General features: G+C 47.8%; 1 protein-coding gene across 16 annotated transcripts; it reads right to left on the bottom strand.

Moving 5' to 3' along the window:
- Window positions 1-925: 925 nt before the first annotated feature.
- Window positions 926-17,120, bottom strand: etv1 (ETS variant transcription factor 1). 16 transcript variants are annotated; one of them, XM_029129662.3, is made up of 13 exons: window positions 16,565-17,010; window positions 16,218-16,352; window positions 15,630-15,720; window positions 15,336-15,383; window positions 11,527-11,580; window positions 7,355-7,484; window positions 6,868-7,056; window positions 6,189-6,436; window positions 4,151-4,219; window positions 3,994-4,062; window positions 3,744-3,913; window positions 2,674-2,775; window positions 926-2,178 (listed from the first exon to the last, which is right to left on the bottom strand). In XM_029129662.3, the coding sequence occupies exons 2-13, from the start codon at window positions 16,260-16,262 to the stop codon at window positions 1,957-1,959; spliced, it is 1,437 nt and encodes a 478-aa protein (XP_028985495.1). In that variant the 5' UTR covers window positions 16,263-16,352; window positions 16,565-17,010; the 3' UTR covers window positions 926-1,956. The 16 variants fall into 16 exon arrangements, with proteins under 16 accessions (XP_028985495.1, XP_028985494.1, XP_028985500.1 ...); XM_029129661.3 differs by having other exon boundaries at window positions 4,151-4,222; window positions 16,565-17,009; XM_029129667.2 differs by lacking the exon at window positions 16,565-17,010 and adding an exon at window positions 15,872-15,873 and having other exon boundaries at window positions 4,151-4,222; window positions 15,630-15,717; window positions 15,970-16,351.
- Between the last annotated feature and the right edge of the window lie 6 nt (window positions 17,121-17,126).

Here is a 17,126-nt window from a genome sequence, read left to right on the forward strand (position 1 = left end):
CGCGCCACGCATTTCCTGCTGGAGAGTAACACGAAGCGAAAGCGTTGTTCATCATATTAAAAGCTTTACGGCCGTTTTTTTGTATGTCAGAGTAGCTGCTGTTAAATGTCCTCAGGGAAGCAATCAGGTGTTTAAAGTTAAGGGCAATTCCCTGCACTCCTCACAATCAATACAAACCCCAACTCTGGGGACTGTAATAGGGTCGGCTCCTAACCTGCTCTGACAAATTAAAGCAAGTCGTGTTTTTTCATTACTTACACATCCGTTTTCATTTTTCCCATCAGTGGAACCAATTAAACAATGCTTCCTTAAATTAGTCATTGATTTTTAGCAATAGTGACACTTTACAGAAGGAAATAATAACTTTAAGGGAGTGTTACCGTCTTTTGTTTTTCATTACTGCCAGACTCCAGCAGCAGCGCAAACAAAGGGACAGAGACAATTCACCTGCATGAGAAAGCAGCGTCTTAAATTAGCCATTGATTTTTCCTCAGGTGTCACTTTGGTTAAATGCTTTGTGGTTGGGAGCTTTCACTCCTACCTGGAAATTGACAGGAGTCCATAATCTATTAGTCTTTACGCTTTGGTGTCGTTTCCACTTCCACTATGTAAATGTGTGACCTACAACTCATTGTTTGTCAAGAGCAAAGTCATAAATCACAACTAAATAGCATTTTCTACCACATGCACACAAGATTGTTTAATTTAGTAATTCTGGGCCTTTTTATTACAGAACTTGCCCAAATCCAAACTCAGACAGCTGATGTTTAAATGCAGCAACACAAGGTGCATTTATCTATTTATACACTAGTTTTAGTAAGTGACTCGTTTTACTACATTATGAAACTTTTATGATATAAATGCTTTTATATCCTTTTAAGTAAAAAACAACATTTAGAGAAACAAAAAACAAAACAGGGAAGTGTTTTATTCAATGCATGATTTAGCCTTTTATTCTTTAAGCCAATGAAATAACGTCTTTGTCTTTTTATTTGGGGATGCAAACATTATCCTCGTGTGCTGATTGCTGGATCCACTTTAACTGTACATACACTTTCACCTGAATGACAAATGAGTGACTGACGCGTTTCAGAATACAAAGGAAACACCGCTGCTTCCAGTGAACGAGTTACTTTACAGCAGCCTGCAGCTTTATTGATTATTCTACACGCAGGCCGTCGACGTGCGGCGTGGGAAAGTCCGTGGGAACACTCGGCGTGCCTCCGCGTGTCAGCCAGCGTCTCGTCTCCGCTAACCCGTGAGGTTTGTGCTGGCCGCTGACAGATTGATCCACTGGAGCGCAGGCGCCCACGCGATGCGTCGGCGCCTCGTCCTTAACGGCGGCGGCGGCAGTTGTCACTGATGGCAGCTAAATGTCTCTTTTTACGATCACGTTACTTTTTCCAAGTTATTTCACCATAAAGTTTCGGCACAATACATCGCCAGTATGAACATGAAACTACATGACGGCTGTTTGAGGCTGGGAGTCGGACGAAAGCGGCCGTCCCTCGACTGGCTGCGTGTGTGCACAGGTGACCTTCTGTCCTCGGGTGAACAAAATTAGCGTTAGAGTCCTGTCCCGCCGCATGCTCAAAAGCATAAGAATGTAAACCTAACCCAACAAAACAAACAGAATGATTCCCACAATAATGTACAAACATAACAACTGGAAAAGCCGCCCGCACGACTAAGCCCCCGGCAGGTTGACACCGCGCCTCCTGTCCATAAAGTGCACTCTCCATCCTGCTGGGCGGCGTGGACGTCAGCAAGACAAGAGCAAACATAGGGGTGTGTGTTTATGTGGGACACAGAGGAGAGGAGCTCCTCTGCAGGTGTGTGTTCAGTCTCAGTCCTGGAGCGAAGTCGAGGACGTGACAGTCTCAGGTGCATGGACAGAGGAGGAGGTGGGGGAGCGAGGACACAGCGGAGGTTCGGGTCTGGTGGGGCGCGTGGCCGCTAATAAACGTAGCCCTCGCTGTAGGGGTGCGGCTGGCAGTAGGGCCCCTCCTGCACGTACGCCATGTTCTCGTCGAAGTGCGACAGCGGCACCGTGTCCTCCTCGTTTATTTGCCGCTCCATGTCCGTCTTCAGCACTGGCCGCTGATTGTCGGGGAACGCCATGGAGAACAAGGCCTCGGGGTCGCACACGAACTTGTAGACGTATCTCTCGCCGGCCACCTGGAGGCGCAGAGCCGAGGACAGAGAACGGGTGGGAAAAGGCTGACTTCACACAGTCGGAGTTTCTCATCTCTCTTTGTTTTAATTGTTCTTTCACATTCATAATTTGTGTTTATTGAGCTCATTAATCCCGAATCGCTCCTGTTTACATTTCTCTTATTTTATTATATGTCAGTCATCTGTAGAGCACTTTACGGTTGCACTAATGCATGTGAAGGCTCCACATAAATAAGCTGTGATTGACTGAATTTACAAAAGGATCGAAGGCACTCACAGCTGGCAAATATTTAAACTAACGGTGAAGCATGAAGTGTGTTTTTTTTATTTTCTAAGTGCAGCTAAGAAACAAGGAGATGATTCAAAACAAGGCTTCACCAGGTGGAAAACATCTGAGCTCCTCCTCCTTATAATGACTAGCAGGGGGAGGAGCTTAGTTTTTCAGTCTTTTTATTGTCTTGTTTTTTATTCTTAGCATGTGTGTGCTTCATTTTTTACCTTCTGCATGATTCCCTTCTCGTAGTAGTAGCGCAACGAGCGGCTGAGCTTGTCGTAATTCATCGCCGGCCGGTTCTTCTGTATCCCCCATCGACGCGCCACCTTTGTAACACACAGACACAGGCACAACACAGTCAGCGACAAACACAAACAGCGAGCAGGATGCCAAGAGACGTGAACGCGCCGCCGACCCCCTTTCCTGAGCTGCTGAAATGTGAAGTAAACTTATTAATCCATATTTGCTTAATAACAGTAATTAGGGAGCGTCCAGCCTGAGCAGATGTGACCAGGGATGTGTTCATTAGGAGCTTGTCACACACCCAGCGGAGGAGGCAGCAGATGTTGCAGCACCTGTCTACCAGACCACCCACCACCCGGCCTCGGCGTCCAAACCCACAACCCCACGGTGCTCGCTCCGGCTTCTCTTGTGCTGTTTTCCTCGCTTCTCGCTTCCACTCGTCGCTTCTCTATTCCCACAATCCTTTCATCAATACCACCCCCGAAACTCTTTTTTTCCTTAAAGCCTTTGACACGTTACACCTGCCTGGTGAAAAGGCAGAAGCTGCTAGCTAGCGTGCGGCGGCGCGGCGTCCCGACGCGAGCGCGTTTGGTCACCTGATGGCATGAATGGGCCCCCCTGTTAGCTGCAGCTGGCCGGGCCTCAGAAGCCGTGGAGCGGCGTGGACAGCTGCCAGGTACCCGTCCACCCCCCCCCCACCCGCATCCTCCAGCACTGAGCAACAGCGACTGAGCTCCACTGTGCGCGACGAAGGCACCCACAGACTCAGCCTCTGTTTTTCCAAAGACCCGACCGTCAACATCGGTTATATTTTTAGGAACGTGTCCTGTGAAATATTTAGCAGGAGCTGAGCGTGAGGCTGAGCCGGTTGGATGCGGCCGAGGTAAATAAAAAGAAACTATTAAGGAAAAGCCAGGCACAGAAGATCTGAGTCAACGTCAACAAATATCTGGGACTACTCTGATAAATCACTTAAGCAACTGAGTGGCCAATTAACTCAGAGTTTCTGCTTTTTAAGGCTGTGTCGAGCAGCATTCCCAGACGGACTCACCTCCTCGGGCTCGATGAGCTTGAACTCCATGCCGCGTCCGGTCCAGGCGATGAAGTGCGAGTTGGACGGGTCGTCCAGCAGCGCCACCAGGAACTGCCAGAGCTGCAGGGACCCCCTGCGCTGGTAGGACGGGCCCTCGCGGTACAGGCCCGACTCCTGCTTGATGTCACCTGTGAGCCGCACACGATGCTGTTACTGCACTGCGTTGATATGTGACCGCGCGTCAAGTCGCTCCCAGCGCAGGACTCACCTTCCACCTTTTCCGGAACCACGCAGGTGTCGTCGTAAAAATGCCTCGCCACCTTGTCGAACATACAACCTGGAAGACAAGATGCACCAACAAGAAGCTTCACGCTCTGCCCCACTCAGCAAAAAGCCGAAGCGCTCACTGGTGTGGGTGCTCGTACCTTCAGTCCTGTTGCTGTGGGCCAGATAGCCGTCCTGCCGTAGGTAGACAGAATGGCAGCTAGGCACTTCTGCTGAAAGCCAGGCGAGAACGGGAGAGTGGGTGTTAAAGGGCCCCGAGGCAGCATTAAGAACCCCATCCCAGTTATCTGAGAGCAGCCAAAGCAGGTTCACGCAATGCACCACTGGCTCTGATTAGAGAACGTGCCCTCCGGCGCTGGCATCGCTCGCAGCCGCGGGCGAGCGCTACATCACACCGCCCCGAGCGGCTCCACTCAGAGGAAGATTTACTACGGCGCTGGTGTGAAAACACGAGCCGACAGGGTTTCACTTTCCATAAGGCCGGGGCTCAAGATGCTGCATTTACACACGAGCTCACATCAAAACTAAAGGAACCTGAAGTTGTTGGTTCCTACGGTTCTCATTTTTCTCATTGCCGTTGGTTTGAAACATCACGCTGCTCGTTCGTGTTGCTGAGCCTCACCCACAGGTGCTTTGGGTGCTGTTTAACTAAGCAGCACGTGTCTCGACTAACGATGATCGCCATGAATCATGAGTATTCAGTGTTAAACATATTAAATGTTCACTTTTCAAGCTCAAGGTTTAAAACATTTGACATAATTTTTTTATTTTTTTGCTCATAATATCAACTTGGTATATAATTAGGTTTCCGTATGAATTATTCCCTACTACATATTAAATAAGGCATTTTAAAAATTTCTATGAGGTGATTGACATAATTTCAAACTGCACGGTCCATTTTCTGCTCCCGCACAGACATCAGACACCACAGACATCACCGTGACGGCTCATGATCAAAAACGAGCAAACAGGTTCCAAAGTGAATGTTCAATAACAGGACTGAGACCCTTCATTTAGGCCCATAAACATTTCTCTGAACTTCATCAAAGTAATGGGCTTGTAGAGGAAATTGCTGCTAATGAAATTACCAGCCCCCCTCCCATCCTTTGCAACAGGCCTGCTCCACTCCGCGTGCTCCGCTATGGCTGCTAATAAATCCAGTGCGATGCAGCGTCCTGGCTTCACAGTGCAACGCAATACAACACAACTCAACACTTCACACGAGACCAGGAAATGTTAGCATCCACTGCACACTACTGGTTTTTGTCACTAGAAGTTGGCCCAATTTTAGAAATGAGAAAAATCCTGACCACCATTTAAAGGCACAGCTAAATTGATTCATGAATGGTGCACAGATTATGGTTGAGGGCCAATAAAAATTGTTGTTGGTGGCAGTAGAATTGTCTCGACAGGTGCTGTATTGCTGCTAATGTGCTGGTAGCTACAGAGGCTCCGAAGTTTGTTAGGAAATGGGATGTTTTTTTGCACCAAAGTCGTTATTTTCCGAAATTATCCAGTGGTGTTAATTAGTATTTAGAAGCCACATGGCTTTGTGAAACTTGATGAGCACTTCAATTGTAGAGTAAACTTGCTACTGGAAAGTGAGAAAAAACACCAAAAAGACAGTTTCCTGGCTTTTTCCATGACAAAAACTGCCAAGCTGCTGTTAGGAAAACAAGGAGGTCCGATAAAACAAAGACACACACGAGCCCCACAGTGGAGGAGATGCTTTTCCTCCTCACTGGGCACACAGATGCTGCTCCGGCTCTCATGGGTCTCTCGGTCCCCGCTTGTGAATGAGCCCAGTGGTCCAGAGTTTGTTCATTCATGCCCTGATGCAGCCTGAGGCTCTGCAGCGGCCGCGGGCTGCCGATTAGGTCCCTTTACCCTCTAAAGCTGAGACGAGCCAACGAGCGTGGGTGGGCGGATTCTGGCGGGTGCCCAGGCACAGCCACCCCCTCCTTTCTATTAGAGCACCACAGGAAATGGTGACCGGCACAGACACCCGGTCCAACCAGATCTCCTTCCCCTAATAATGGGCAAACTCAATAAAGGCCAGCCCCCCTCCTCACATATGCGCTCCCATCCCTGAAACCATAGCGCTGGTGGAGGAGGAGGCCGCTCTGCATTCTTAGCTCGGGGGAGGACACAGATCAGCGTTTCGCCTAAATCTCTCACCTGAGTCGTAGGTGAAGTCCCTCGGCTCCTGCTTTATCATCATGGCGGCCGGGTACGTGTGGGGCAGCGGCGCCCCCATCATAGCCGGGTGTTCGAACAGCGGGTCAGGAAACTCCTGTTTGAACCCTTGAGGAGGGAAGGGGATGTTGGGCTCCGACATCTGCCTGTGGTAAATGGGCCGGCCGTCCCGGGCCATCGTCGGCGGGGAGGGGAACGAGTGGCAAGGCTCGGACAGCTGACGGCGAAACCTGATGAGGAAAAAGGAACAGGTGGAACAACATGCGTCAATTAATATGTAAAAATGGAAAGTGCTGATGCTAATAAGTAAATGTGTGATTCGTCTACACGTTACAGGAATAAATGCTGAATGTATTAACATTGTAGCTCGACATAAAAACCTGCATTCAGTAGTTGATCCCAAAACACATTTTTTATTTTTCTGATTCAGAGTAAATAAATACGCAATTACTATATTTTGCAACATACAATAAAATCACCCAGGGGGTCAGGACCCCTTTAGCGTCTTTACCACAAGACGAGAACGAATTTCAGCGACGTAAATGCTTGGTGTTTGTCTATTTCTCAGCCAGAGAAAAGCTTGGGATCTGCATCTACTGCTGTGACCTCTCAGTCAAACCGCCTCATGTAAATGCAATGTAAATGTGAAAGGCTGCAGAACCTGTGGTCCATGGAGTAGGCGCTATCAGGGAGCGGCTGCGAGGGCGGTATGTGGACGTAGGTCCTGTCGGGCTTGGGCGTCGGCGCCGCTGTGGGGGAGGCATGGTGGAGCGGGGACACGGGGGTGCTACAGGGGGGCGTCACTGGGCTGGAGGGCTTCATTCCTGCAGGCTGCTTCTGCTCATAGGCACTAGAGACGAAACATAATGTATATGAAATAAATGAAATTGATTCACATCAATTGAAAGCTAACGGCAAACATTCAGCGTTCATTATCCTGAATGCTTGAAAGAAAGTCACGCTACATCGAAGTATCTCATGTAAGTTGTCCTATCTGTCAATCAAACCCTGCCTTAACTCACATTTTACACCAGCGATCTCCACTCGCATTTCTGTGCCACTGAGCGTGTTTCTGTCGCCCAGAGAATAAAAACATGCTTCATCTTTGAAAGCTGCTCTAAGTTGCGTTGGTGTTTTGAGGTGCCCACCTGACGCTGTACGGGCACTTCTCTCCATACTGGAGCTTGAAGGGCCGTTCCTGACTACAGTTGGAGCTCAGCTCTGAACACGGGCTGTGCAGCTCCCTCTTGATCTTCAGCTGCAGTCCGTGGAAAGCCACTGCACCGAGGGGAGAGAGACGGAGGAAAGCTGGTTTAGAACCAATTCTAACCAATAGCTTAGGTCAACAACTGCATATTATTTGCCAGAGGAAGCCGCGGGGACACTGTTGGTGAAAGATGACAGCCATTAAACAGGGTGTGCACCAGGCTCCTGCAACTGCTTTATTTGCTTTGTGCTGTCTGTCAATATGTTCCAGGCAACAACAACGGCACTCATTGATCTGAAGGGGGGCCCGGGCTCTCTACCTGTGGCCCCACCGCGAGCCTGCTGCATCTGAGAGGCTGTTAAGTGCCTGATCAGTCCTGATTAACATCCCATCATCTTGAGTCGTGATCAACACTAATCCGATTGGCTGCGCTGCTGCCGAAAACCCAGTCGGTCAGAATGAAGTCCGGCTCGGGTTGCGTTGCCTCCACAATCGGCGTCTCGCCGCGAGTGCGCACACATCGGCAGGCGAGGCCATTGAACGCGCGGGAAAGAGGCAGCGCAGAGAGTAAAAAATAAATAAAAAAAGAAGAGAAAAGGTCCCAAACATTAAACAATGAAAAACCCAAATCAGCTACGAAGGCGCTAACAAGGAAGAATTGGGTCTTTTCTCAATGACAGCTGCCGTCAGTTGCCGGGTTCCGTGCGCCAACACCCCATCTGACGCCCAGCGGAGTCCCAGGGGGACGGGCACGCGGGGGCCTCACCACAAAGCTCAGGGGTTGTTCGCAGCCGTGGTGGGGGCCGACCTTTCCAGGCCATCGATCGGAGGTCAAACAGACGCTTCCTGAGGGGAGACCTTTGACAAACGCTGGAAAGAGAGCAGCATCATATTAAAAGGCTTCCACCCAGAAAAACAATGCCTTGGTTTCGCCTGTTGTCACTGGATTTACCAACACCAACAATACACTGGGCCTCAGGTTGAACTCTGCCTTTTTTTTCCATACAACGAGCAACGTTTCAAAATCCTGACGTGAGCGATTAACAACGGCTCCATGTAAGCTGCAGCGCGGGGGCTCAAATTAGATATGGAAATGTCAGGATAGATTCGGCCGTGGGGGGCCAAGGTACACAAATCAATAGCGAAGGCATTGTGTCTGACTAAACAGAGACTTCCTTTTTAGTCCAGAATGTCATGCCCATCACTGCCTGATTGCTCTCATTATCTACATATTGATTAACCAAGATGGTGGGTTGTTTAAAGAAAGAAGCACTTACAACAATTACTGGGTCTATTTTGAATGCAAATGTTTTTTTTTCCTTCCCAGATCTATTAATTCAGATATTCTGTACTTTTGAGGACCTGTTTTACGTGTCATTCTTAAGCTTTGTCTTAGATGAATTAAACAATGACATACAGGTAAGAGAGGAGTAAGATCTGTTGATTCCCACCTGAAACCGGTTCTAATCTTTGCATTTTAGCAGCCATTTGCCTGCCAATCTTTTCAGTCCATTATCAAAGAAGTCTTGGCCCCAAACGCTGTCTACTCTCAGGTACAAATTGTGTGTTTTGGCAGAATCTGAGCCTACGTTTGGCAGATATTTCTCCAGTCCATTCATAAAAAAATACAGGTCTTTTGGCAACAGCGAAAACCCTTCTATTCCATTTTCACCTACTGTAGGTGCTCGCCTCCGCTGTTAAATGAGGAGGCACAGATCTGCTGGTAACGTGTGGCCTCATTTTACACCTCCTCTACTCCTTCGTTCCCTGCTAAGTTATGCTAATGGTAAGCATCTGTGTCGGAGTTTGAAACAAAGAAAATTCTCTTTCTCCTCCTTCAGCCCGAGGACACTCTCGCTTCGAGGCCGCTCACATGCTGCTTCTGTGCTGCATGGATGGAGAGTGCAAAACTGACATTGAGGGAAACTGCCATTGTTTCCAGAGAGGTAATAAATCTAAGCTATGAAAAACATAACAGTTATGGATAAAAAAAAAAGAGTCAAACCTGCCTTTTGTAAAAAGCCTTTGATTCTACAGTACTATATATTTTTTACTCAGTTTTTATTTTATGACGATTTTATTAACAATGTAATATAATAGTAAAAGTAGAAGTAGCCATTTCTTGCTACTCGTTTACGGTTGGTTTATAAATTTACAATACGATGTTGTGTTTAAATGTACTTAAATTAAAGACAATAGGATTATGTTAAGTAAATTTAAATTAATTTACTGTTAGAATATTCAAGTAAAATAAACTATTTATTTAAAAAGTAATTAAAAATTTGGGAATAATGATTATTTATTAATCTAACACCTGACTTGAGTGTTTTTGTCATTTCTTGTTTTACTTCCCATACCTACAACATTCTAGATCCTACATAATAAAACTGAAAAATCCCAAACTCACTGTCTGCTTTTATTCGCTCAACGACGCTGCCGGATATTAGCCGTGTAGTTTTTGTGCTGCGTGCTATTTCCAGCCGTGCGTTGACTGAAGGTAAATTACAACGTTAGAGGCTGTAGCTGCTAAATACCAGTTAACCTTGCACCATTTTCATGCAGATTGATGCACTTTGCTGCAGCTTCCACCTGTCATCGTGTCCACGCTCCCGTCTTTACTTAAAGCTCTCGTCGTGTCTTTCCACGCCGCCACCCCGCCCGCATCTCTCGGCTTGGTGAAACCCATATGGGACAGGTGCCGGCTGGGATGCCTGCTCGAGCGCCCAACCATGGTGCCCTCACCCTCCTGCCATCTGTTAGTGCCTCTCCAGTCTGCCGCAGGTTTGCCAACAGGACAATTCAGATGGTCAGCAGTCTCCTGCCTCCACGGCCACCCACCACGGCTACCTCTGAAGGACAATGGGACAGTCTGTGTGACCTCTGGTTCTCGCCTCCATCTTGGATGGTACAGTAGGCTACTCACAGGCGAGCGTTGGGCTGACAGAAGCAGACCGAAGACTGGGAAGGACGGGGTGCAAAGATGGAGAACCATACGTACAACGGCCTTTTAAAAAATTTAAACAGGTGGAGACAAAAAAAAACTGCCATGTTGCAAAGAAAGGACACGCTCAACAGGACCCTTCTTGAGGATCCTGAGCTGTGATCTGGCCCTCGTAGGGGTTAAAGGTCTGTGGCCTCGCTTTATCTAAACCAATCTCGCCCCAACGCGATCTGCCTCCGCGTACGAGACCTCGCCTGAGCTTTCTCCAACTTAGTTTCCAGGTTAAAGGGCGTTGAGGACACAGGGAAGACAGAGTGCGGTCAAGCCGTTTCGTGTCTTTTTCTCACAGTTCCATGGGTGTTTTGGCTCATGTGAAAGACATGTGCTCGCCCCGGGTCCCACTGAGCTCCACTCACTCCATTTCTGTCTCCACCTTGGCACTACTTCCTCCAGAAGTGGACGGTGCCAAGTCACCAGTCACCGTGCACGAACAGGTGAAGTATGACTAACGCATACACATTACTGCGCTTATCACTGAAATCAGGTGACAGCAAACATTTGTACAAATATTAAAAAGTATTAAAAGACAAATTTGATGCAAATGTTTCCCACTTTAAACCATATCTGTGGGTTGGGCAGCGCAAGTGGACAGAGTTCCAGCTAAGAACTAATATTACACGGACTTATTTAGAAAATCTAACCACGCTGGTTTACACAAAAAGTACTCGGAGGGAAAGGTCACAGAGGGGATTTTTTTATATTTAAATAATTCAGAAACAGCAAGCAGCTGACAGCAGATTAGCTCAGCTGGAGTTAAAAATATCACTTCAGCCCCTTAAAAAACAACAGCCACAATATTTTGATGTCTCCTTATGCAAATAAGTCACAGTGCAATAATATCTCAGTGGTGGTGAGAGGTTTGTGAGCACCAGAGGGAACAGATAGATAGAGTTATAAACCCCCACCCACCCGAGCACCTGTCTGCAGACACACACACACACACACACACACACACACACACACACACACACACACACACACACACACCACACACACACACACCACACACACACACACACACACCACACACACCAGAGGAGATAAGTGAAAAGCACATAAACAGAGAGCAGCACGCGGAGGAACAGAGAGAAACAACGTGGTCTCTTACTCACAGTTTTCAGTCTGGAAGTCTGGAACAAACTGCTCGTCATTGTCGGGAACTTGAGCTAAAGACACAAGCAGAGAAGAAGAAAAGCAGCGACTGTTAGTGATGTTGATGGACAACGCGGCATTGATCACAGCTCTGTGGAGCCTGTTCCCTCCTCTCCTGGGACGTCATGTTGGCCTATCCCAGCGTTGTTCACTCCCGCTGCTGGTTCAAGAGCACGGCTGAGAAAAATATGTTGTACACTAAATCTGAGGAACGACTGTTGGCTTTGTTTTTGCTGATACTTGGGGTATTTTTATTGTGCGATGAGATATTGATGTATTTTTAGTCATGACAAAAAAGTCTATTTCATCATTTTGTTTCATTTCAGCGCGATTTTACATTTTCATGAAACAAGTGAATTCATCTAAGTATTTATCTGTTTCCCTCGTTTATTGCTAATGGCTTCAGAAAACAGGATCAGAGTTTTCCATCATAATGTAACTGTAGAAACTTGTTAACGGTTTGTGACCCATGCTGAAAGAAACCTCTACATCAATTTTCTCCATAAATAAATATTTTGAACCTCCGAAACTCAAATTATCACAAGTTGACATTCAGCCTCAGACAAGCATCTCCTGCATCTCCTACTTTCACTTCCTGAGGTCGCCGCGTCCATTGACTGCTCCGCAGCCTCGGCTCTCGGCCGTTGCCAGCAGCCAAACACCCATTGTTACCAGTATCTAATTGGCTTCCTCCCTACTGGTGGATCCACCTGTACCTACCGAGCCAGGTCTGTTCCAAACCTTCCAACACTTCACCTGTGCTTCGACTAATGCTAAAATAATGAAGGCCGCTCCGCTTTGGCTCAGATTAGCAGGAGCACGTTTATATCACACATCCACGAACGCATCTACAGTTTGAGGCCGTCCCCGTGTCCCTTAAGTTCAAGCTCTCCGGCAAAAAGGGATTTAAATGTGTCATTATCACATCTATTTATACACACAAAGAGAAGGATCCTCATTATCACAGTATCAGTAACATGTCTCGACATGTCGAGACCGCCTCAAAAATACTTATTTTCCATTTCTGTCACATGATCAGGGAGGATTTTTTCTCACCAGAGGTGTGAAATGAGGAGAGTAAACAATCAACAGATTGAGGGGAGAGATTGCTTCATATTTTCCAACAATATTTGATAGATGACAAAAGGCAGAAAACTAACATCTGCAGCATAATCTGCTGCTGTTTAGTAGAATTAACCTACGATTTAATGCAAAAGAAACAAGGCCACTGAGCTTTGTATTAGAATCACTTCATGTCACTTCAGGGTGAAAACAACAACCTTTTATTAATGTTATAATAATAGTAGACATGAAGGAAACATTAAATTCTACTCAGATCCTGACGGTAATGATGTTTGCCTTTGAGTTAAGACAACTACAATCAAATTATCAAACCCAAACCAAGGCGAGAATCAGCCTCAGAGGCTTCAGAGAACGTGATCTGGACAAAGACAAAGAGAGGAGAGATTAAAAACACCAACAACAGCGCGGTAACGAAGGCATCGCGTGTCCAAAAGGAAGCACAGGACGGATGAGTCACGGCCGCAGCCTGTGAATGAGCCAGCGGATCCTGGGGAGAGCGGGGAGCTGGAACTCTGCCGCCATTCACAAAAGGAGGAAAAAAGAATAAAAGGGGGCGGACGGAAAAAACGTGAGGACGCAAAGGCAAAAGTTGCACCGGCTGCAACCAGAGCGGCGACGGCCTCCGAGACAGGACGTGTCCCACGACTTCCCTGAGAAACCAGAGAGTCTGGGGGAAATTAGACCGAGTCCAGAGAAGCGGAGCTGAGCGCGTGGCTGAGGGTCAAACACACGTCTGTCAGCTCACAGGCTCCTTCAGTCTCAGTCCTGGGAGTCGGAAATGCAGTCTGTCTCCCATAATTCCTCCTCTTGTTCCAATTACCTGAACTAATAAATCTTAGAAATGGGAAGGTATTCCTTTTCATCCTAATGGACAGGAAGTCATTCATTAAACCTACAATCCTGAAGCGTACATCATCACATTGATCCATGACAGGCAGAACTGTAATCCTTAACCGTAATACCTCTTATCGGCCGCCGCCGTCTCTCCCCTTACTTCGGATACTGAAATATTAAAATCGTGTCTTATTCTTTTACGCGCCCTGCGGTGAGCGCCGCGACACCTCATAATCCCACCGCCGCTACGGGTCGGCTCAACTACGCACAGATCTGTTTCTAAGCATACTTTTCATTTTTTAAAAGCTTAAAGTTGAAGCGTGAGAATAGATGGAGCCTGTAAATGATGGAGAGTCGACCTCACCTGTGCGAACGGTGAAAACTAAAATGTCTCTTTTTGAGGAAATGTATTAAATAAAATTCAATTTGTAAAAAATAAGTTTGAAAATTGATTCAATTCTGCTGAGCACTCGAGAGTTAGACTTTGTAGTGCGAGCACTGACTGACAGCTTGAAATTATGTTGTACTGCAGTTCTGTAACAAAAAAAAAAAGTGTAATTGCAACAGACATGTTTGCCAGAAATTAAACTAAAACATATTTTAAAAGTTAATATTTTGCCCACAGGTCTGTGGAACTATTCAAATCTTCTCATTATAAAATTTTCAATTAAGGGACTTTCTGTAATTACAACCCAACAGTAATTTTACCTGCTAAATTAGATTTTTTTTTTTTAAATCATAGAATTTTTCACCTGAACAGAAAAACCTTTTTTTACATTGACACAATTTTTGAAGCTACACATTCCTTAATCTGTGCATCGTTGTGTGTTAAAATATTTGAAATTTATAATTTTGTATCAGTTCTGGAACCAGTTTGCGACAGAAACAACAAACTTCTACACAACTAGTTAAAAATGAACCTTTTTCAGGCCACATTTTCACACTTTGCTTCCTGTCAAAATTTCTAGCCACAGCAAATCGTAAACAACGTGGACTAATCCTCAAACACTTTGCTACAGAAATCTGCACTTTCACATTACAGGAAGTATTAAAAGTCAGATGCAAATAAGAGCAAAAAGCAGAAATCATGCCAAACTTACACACGTGCACTGAAAGACAGTAAATATTCACCACTAACCAAAAGTTCGGTGCTGCAGACACGGTGGAAAGAGGACACTCGCGCTTAAATCCTGAAGCATCACGTCTCACTTCGACCACGGCGTTCAAGTCTTGCCATTAGAGAAAAATGTTCTAAAAAGCAAAGCAACTAATAACTATGAGAAAAGAAAAAAAAATCTGTTGCCGCTTTCAGACACCAAGTCTGGTTTTCTACCGAGTTTGAGACTTAAAAAAAATTATAGATCCACTCTTTTTTTGCCACCAAGAAATGAAATTGGAGCAGACAAGGTGATGGTGCAGCTGTAGAAGACAGAGAGGTGTGCTGAGAGAGGAGGCACAGAGAGAAGAGGGAGGGAGGACGAGCGGGCGGGCGGGCGAGCGAGGGGGAGAGAGAGGGCGCCGGGCGGCTCCGGCGGAGCGGTGGTGGCGGCGCGTTCGCTGCTGCCAACAGCGGAGGAGACAGTGAGCGCCGGAGAGGCTTCTCCTGGTAATCTGTGATGACACTCTCTGGGTAGAGCCTCCTCGGTCTCCCTCAAGACCCCTCGCTCACAGCCCCTAATGTATGCATGACACACAAGGTGCCTCTTCCACACAGGCTTTTAATTGGACTGCCACGGAGGCATGTAACTCCAGGCAGCGTTTTTTCCCCGTCTCCCCTCACGACCTATCAATTTTTACCCATTTTTCGTCTTGTTCTTTTTTTTGTTCCCTGCCAGAGATTTAAGACGCTCACCTTCTGCCAGCCACGTCTCCTGCAGCCGGCTGAGGTCCTGGAACAGCTCTGGGGGCAGAGAACGAGAGGTTGGAGGCAGTGGAGGCGCAGAGGAGGCTTCGTTATGGGCCGACGCGGCTAATAACAAGTCAATTTGTGTGTCTGACCACTGACAGAGGCTCGCGAGGAGCATCACAGGCCGCTGTGTTGTAATTGAGATTCTGTAGTTAGCAGCGCAGGTGGCCGCAAACCAATTGAATTTCGCTAAATGTTTAGGAGCCGTGAAATTAGCTTCTCCCTCGGCCCCTCGCCCACCTTCAGTGTCCAGAGCCAGGGCGCAATTAATGAATTTTCTCTTTCTGTTGTTCGCCGGCCTCTCGCAGTTCCACGTCTTTTCTCGCAGCTTCTGCAAACAGACGACGACACAACACACGCACACACATATGCACACGCACACACACAGATCAATTGTTTGTCTCTCACGCATTGTGTTGAATTGTGTTGTTGGCTGCAGCACGTGCAACAGAATGAGGACTCAGATAGTTGCTGGGAGACACTTCTGAAGCCCGACCTGTGCAAACGCAGCTCATCAGACGTCATTAACCAGCTGCAACGAGGCGCATCACCTTTAACCCCGAGTTAAGTAGAAGGCAACTACTCGGCTCTTTAGCTTTGATGATTAGATGAAACTTAAACGGTCCCCGAGGGAGCGCGAGCGTTGGCAGCAGCTTGAGATCAGAGCAGACAGAAAGCGCGAGACGGGAGAAAACAGAAAAATAAATCAAAGATGCTGCGAGAGATAAATTAGCGGGGATCACGCCGTGTTTCATGGATTTGTGCTCAGGTGGACGAGGTGCCGCAAATCTCACGATGCTGAAACTTTCCCGCTCAGCGATCACTCACTCCGGAGTCACAGCGAGGCACGCGCTGGTCGTGAAATCCATCCATTGTGCGCCGGCGTGGAACTAAGCGACGCACGGCCGCTCCGCAGCTCTCTTCCACCCACTCCCACTCCCACTCGTCTGCCGTCCGGACACCCTGCGAGACACGCGACACGGAGGGACGACACAACGACAGTTAGTGACTCACGCTGCGGGGAAAGAGGCGACTTTTATTTGCCAGAATCTGACGGCTCGGAGCGGCGCGAGCGACCGCACCTGCGGCGAGGCGGTAAAGTTAAGTTGACAAACAGAAATCTATCCACGTGAATATGTATTTGCACAGAGGGATAAAGTTTAAAGCGGACGCACCGACTCTTACCGAGCGACGTCACGGCGCTTCCCGCCCGCGGACCGCTGACTGCCGCTTCACAGGCGCTCCGCCGTCCCGGCTGCTGCCCGCGCTTCTCCCCGCGCGCTGTGTCGCTTTCTGGCGGCTCGGCGCCGTCTCCCGGGGCCTCCCATGGAAACAAGCCGCGCTCCGCTTCCTATTGGTCGTCAATGTCTTTCACGGGATCAGATTGCTGGCAGTCACTCACGCGCGGGTGCGGGTGGGCGTGCGCGCGACGAGGGGGGAAAAAGTCGCCGGTGGCGCGGAAACGCGGCGCGCTGAGCGTTTTTCAAATCGGTACTTTACAATTAGTTTAATGGCAACGACCGAGTTTAAGGTCATTTATTACGCTTTTAAAGTTCCACGCGCAAACTGCACCTGCGCAGCCCTCGCCCTCCCCCCGACACGCACACGCGCGGCCCTGTCTTCCTCCTCACCCGCTCTCCCAGTATGCACACACAACACAGTCCCCAGTCCTCTGGTCCAGTTCGTGTCCATGGTAACCGTGTGTGAAGAGCCTCCAGAGGGACCGGCTCCTTCCTC

Source organism: Betta splendens, chromosome 16 (assembly GCF_900634795.4).
Source record: "Betta splendens chromosome 16, fBetSpl5.4, whole genome shotgun sequence".
In the NCBI taxonomy this organism is placed as follows: domain Eukaryota; kingdom Metazoa; phylum Chordata; class Actinopteri; order Anabantiformes; family Osphronemidae; genus Betta; species Betta splendens.

Bases quoted from the DNA above. Each gene is read 5' to 3' on its own strand.
- etv1 (XM_029129654.3), bottom strand. From the start codon at position 15,801: ATGCGTGAGAGACAAACAATTGATCTGTGTGTGTGCGTGTGCATATGT. The intron at 7,485-11,526 runs GTGAGTAAGAGA...CCCTCGGTGCAG, and splicing joins AGACTTCCAGACTGAAAACT to TGGCTTTCCACGGACTGCAG. The intron at 2,179-2,673 runs GTAAAAAATGAA...CTGCGCCTCCAG, and splicing joins AGAAGGGAATCATGCAGAAG to GTGGCCGGCGAGAGATACGT.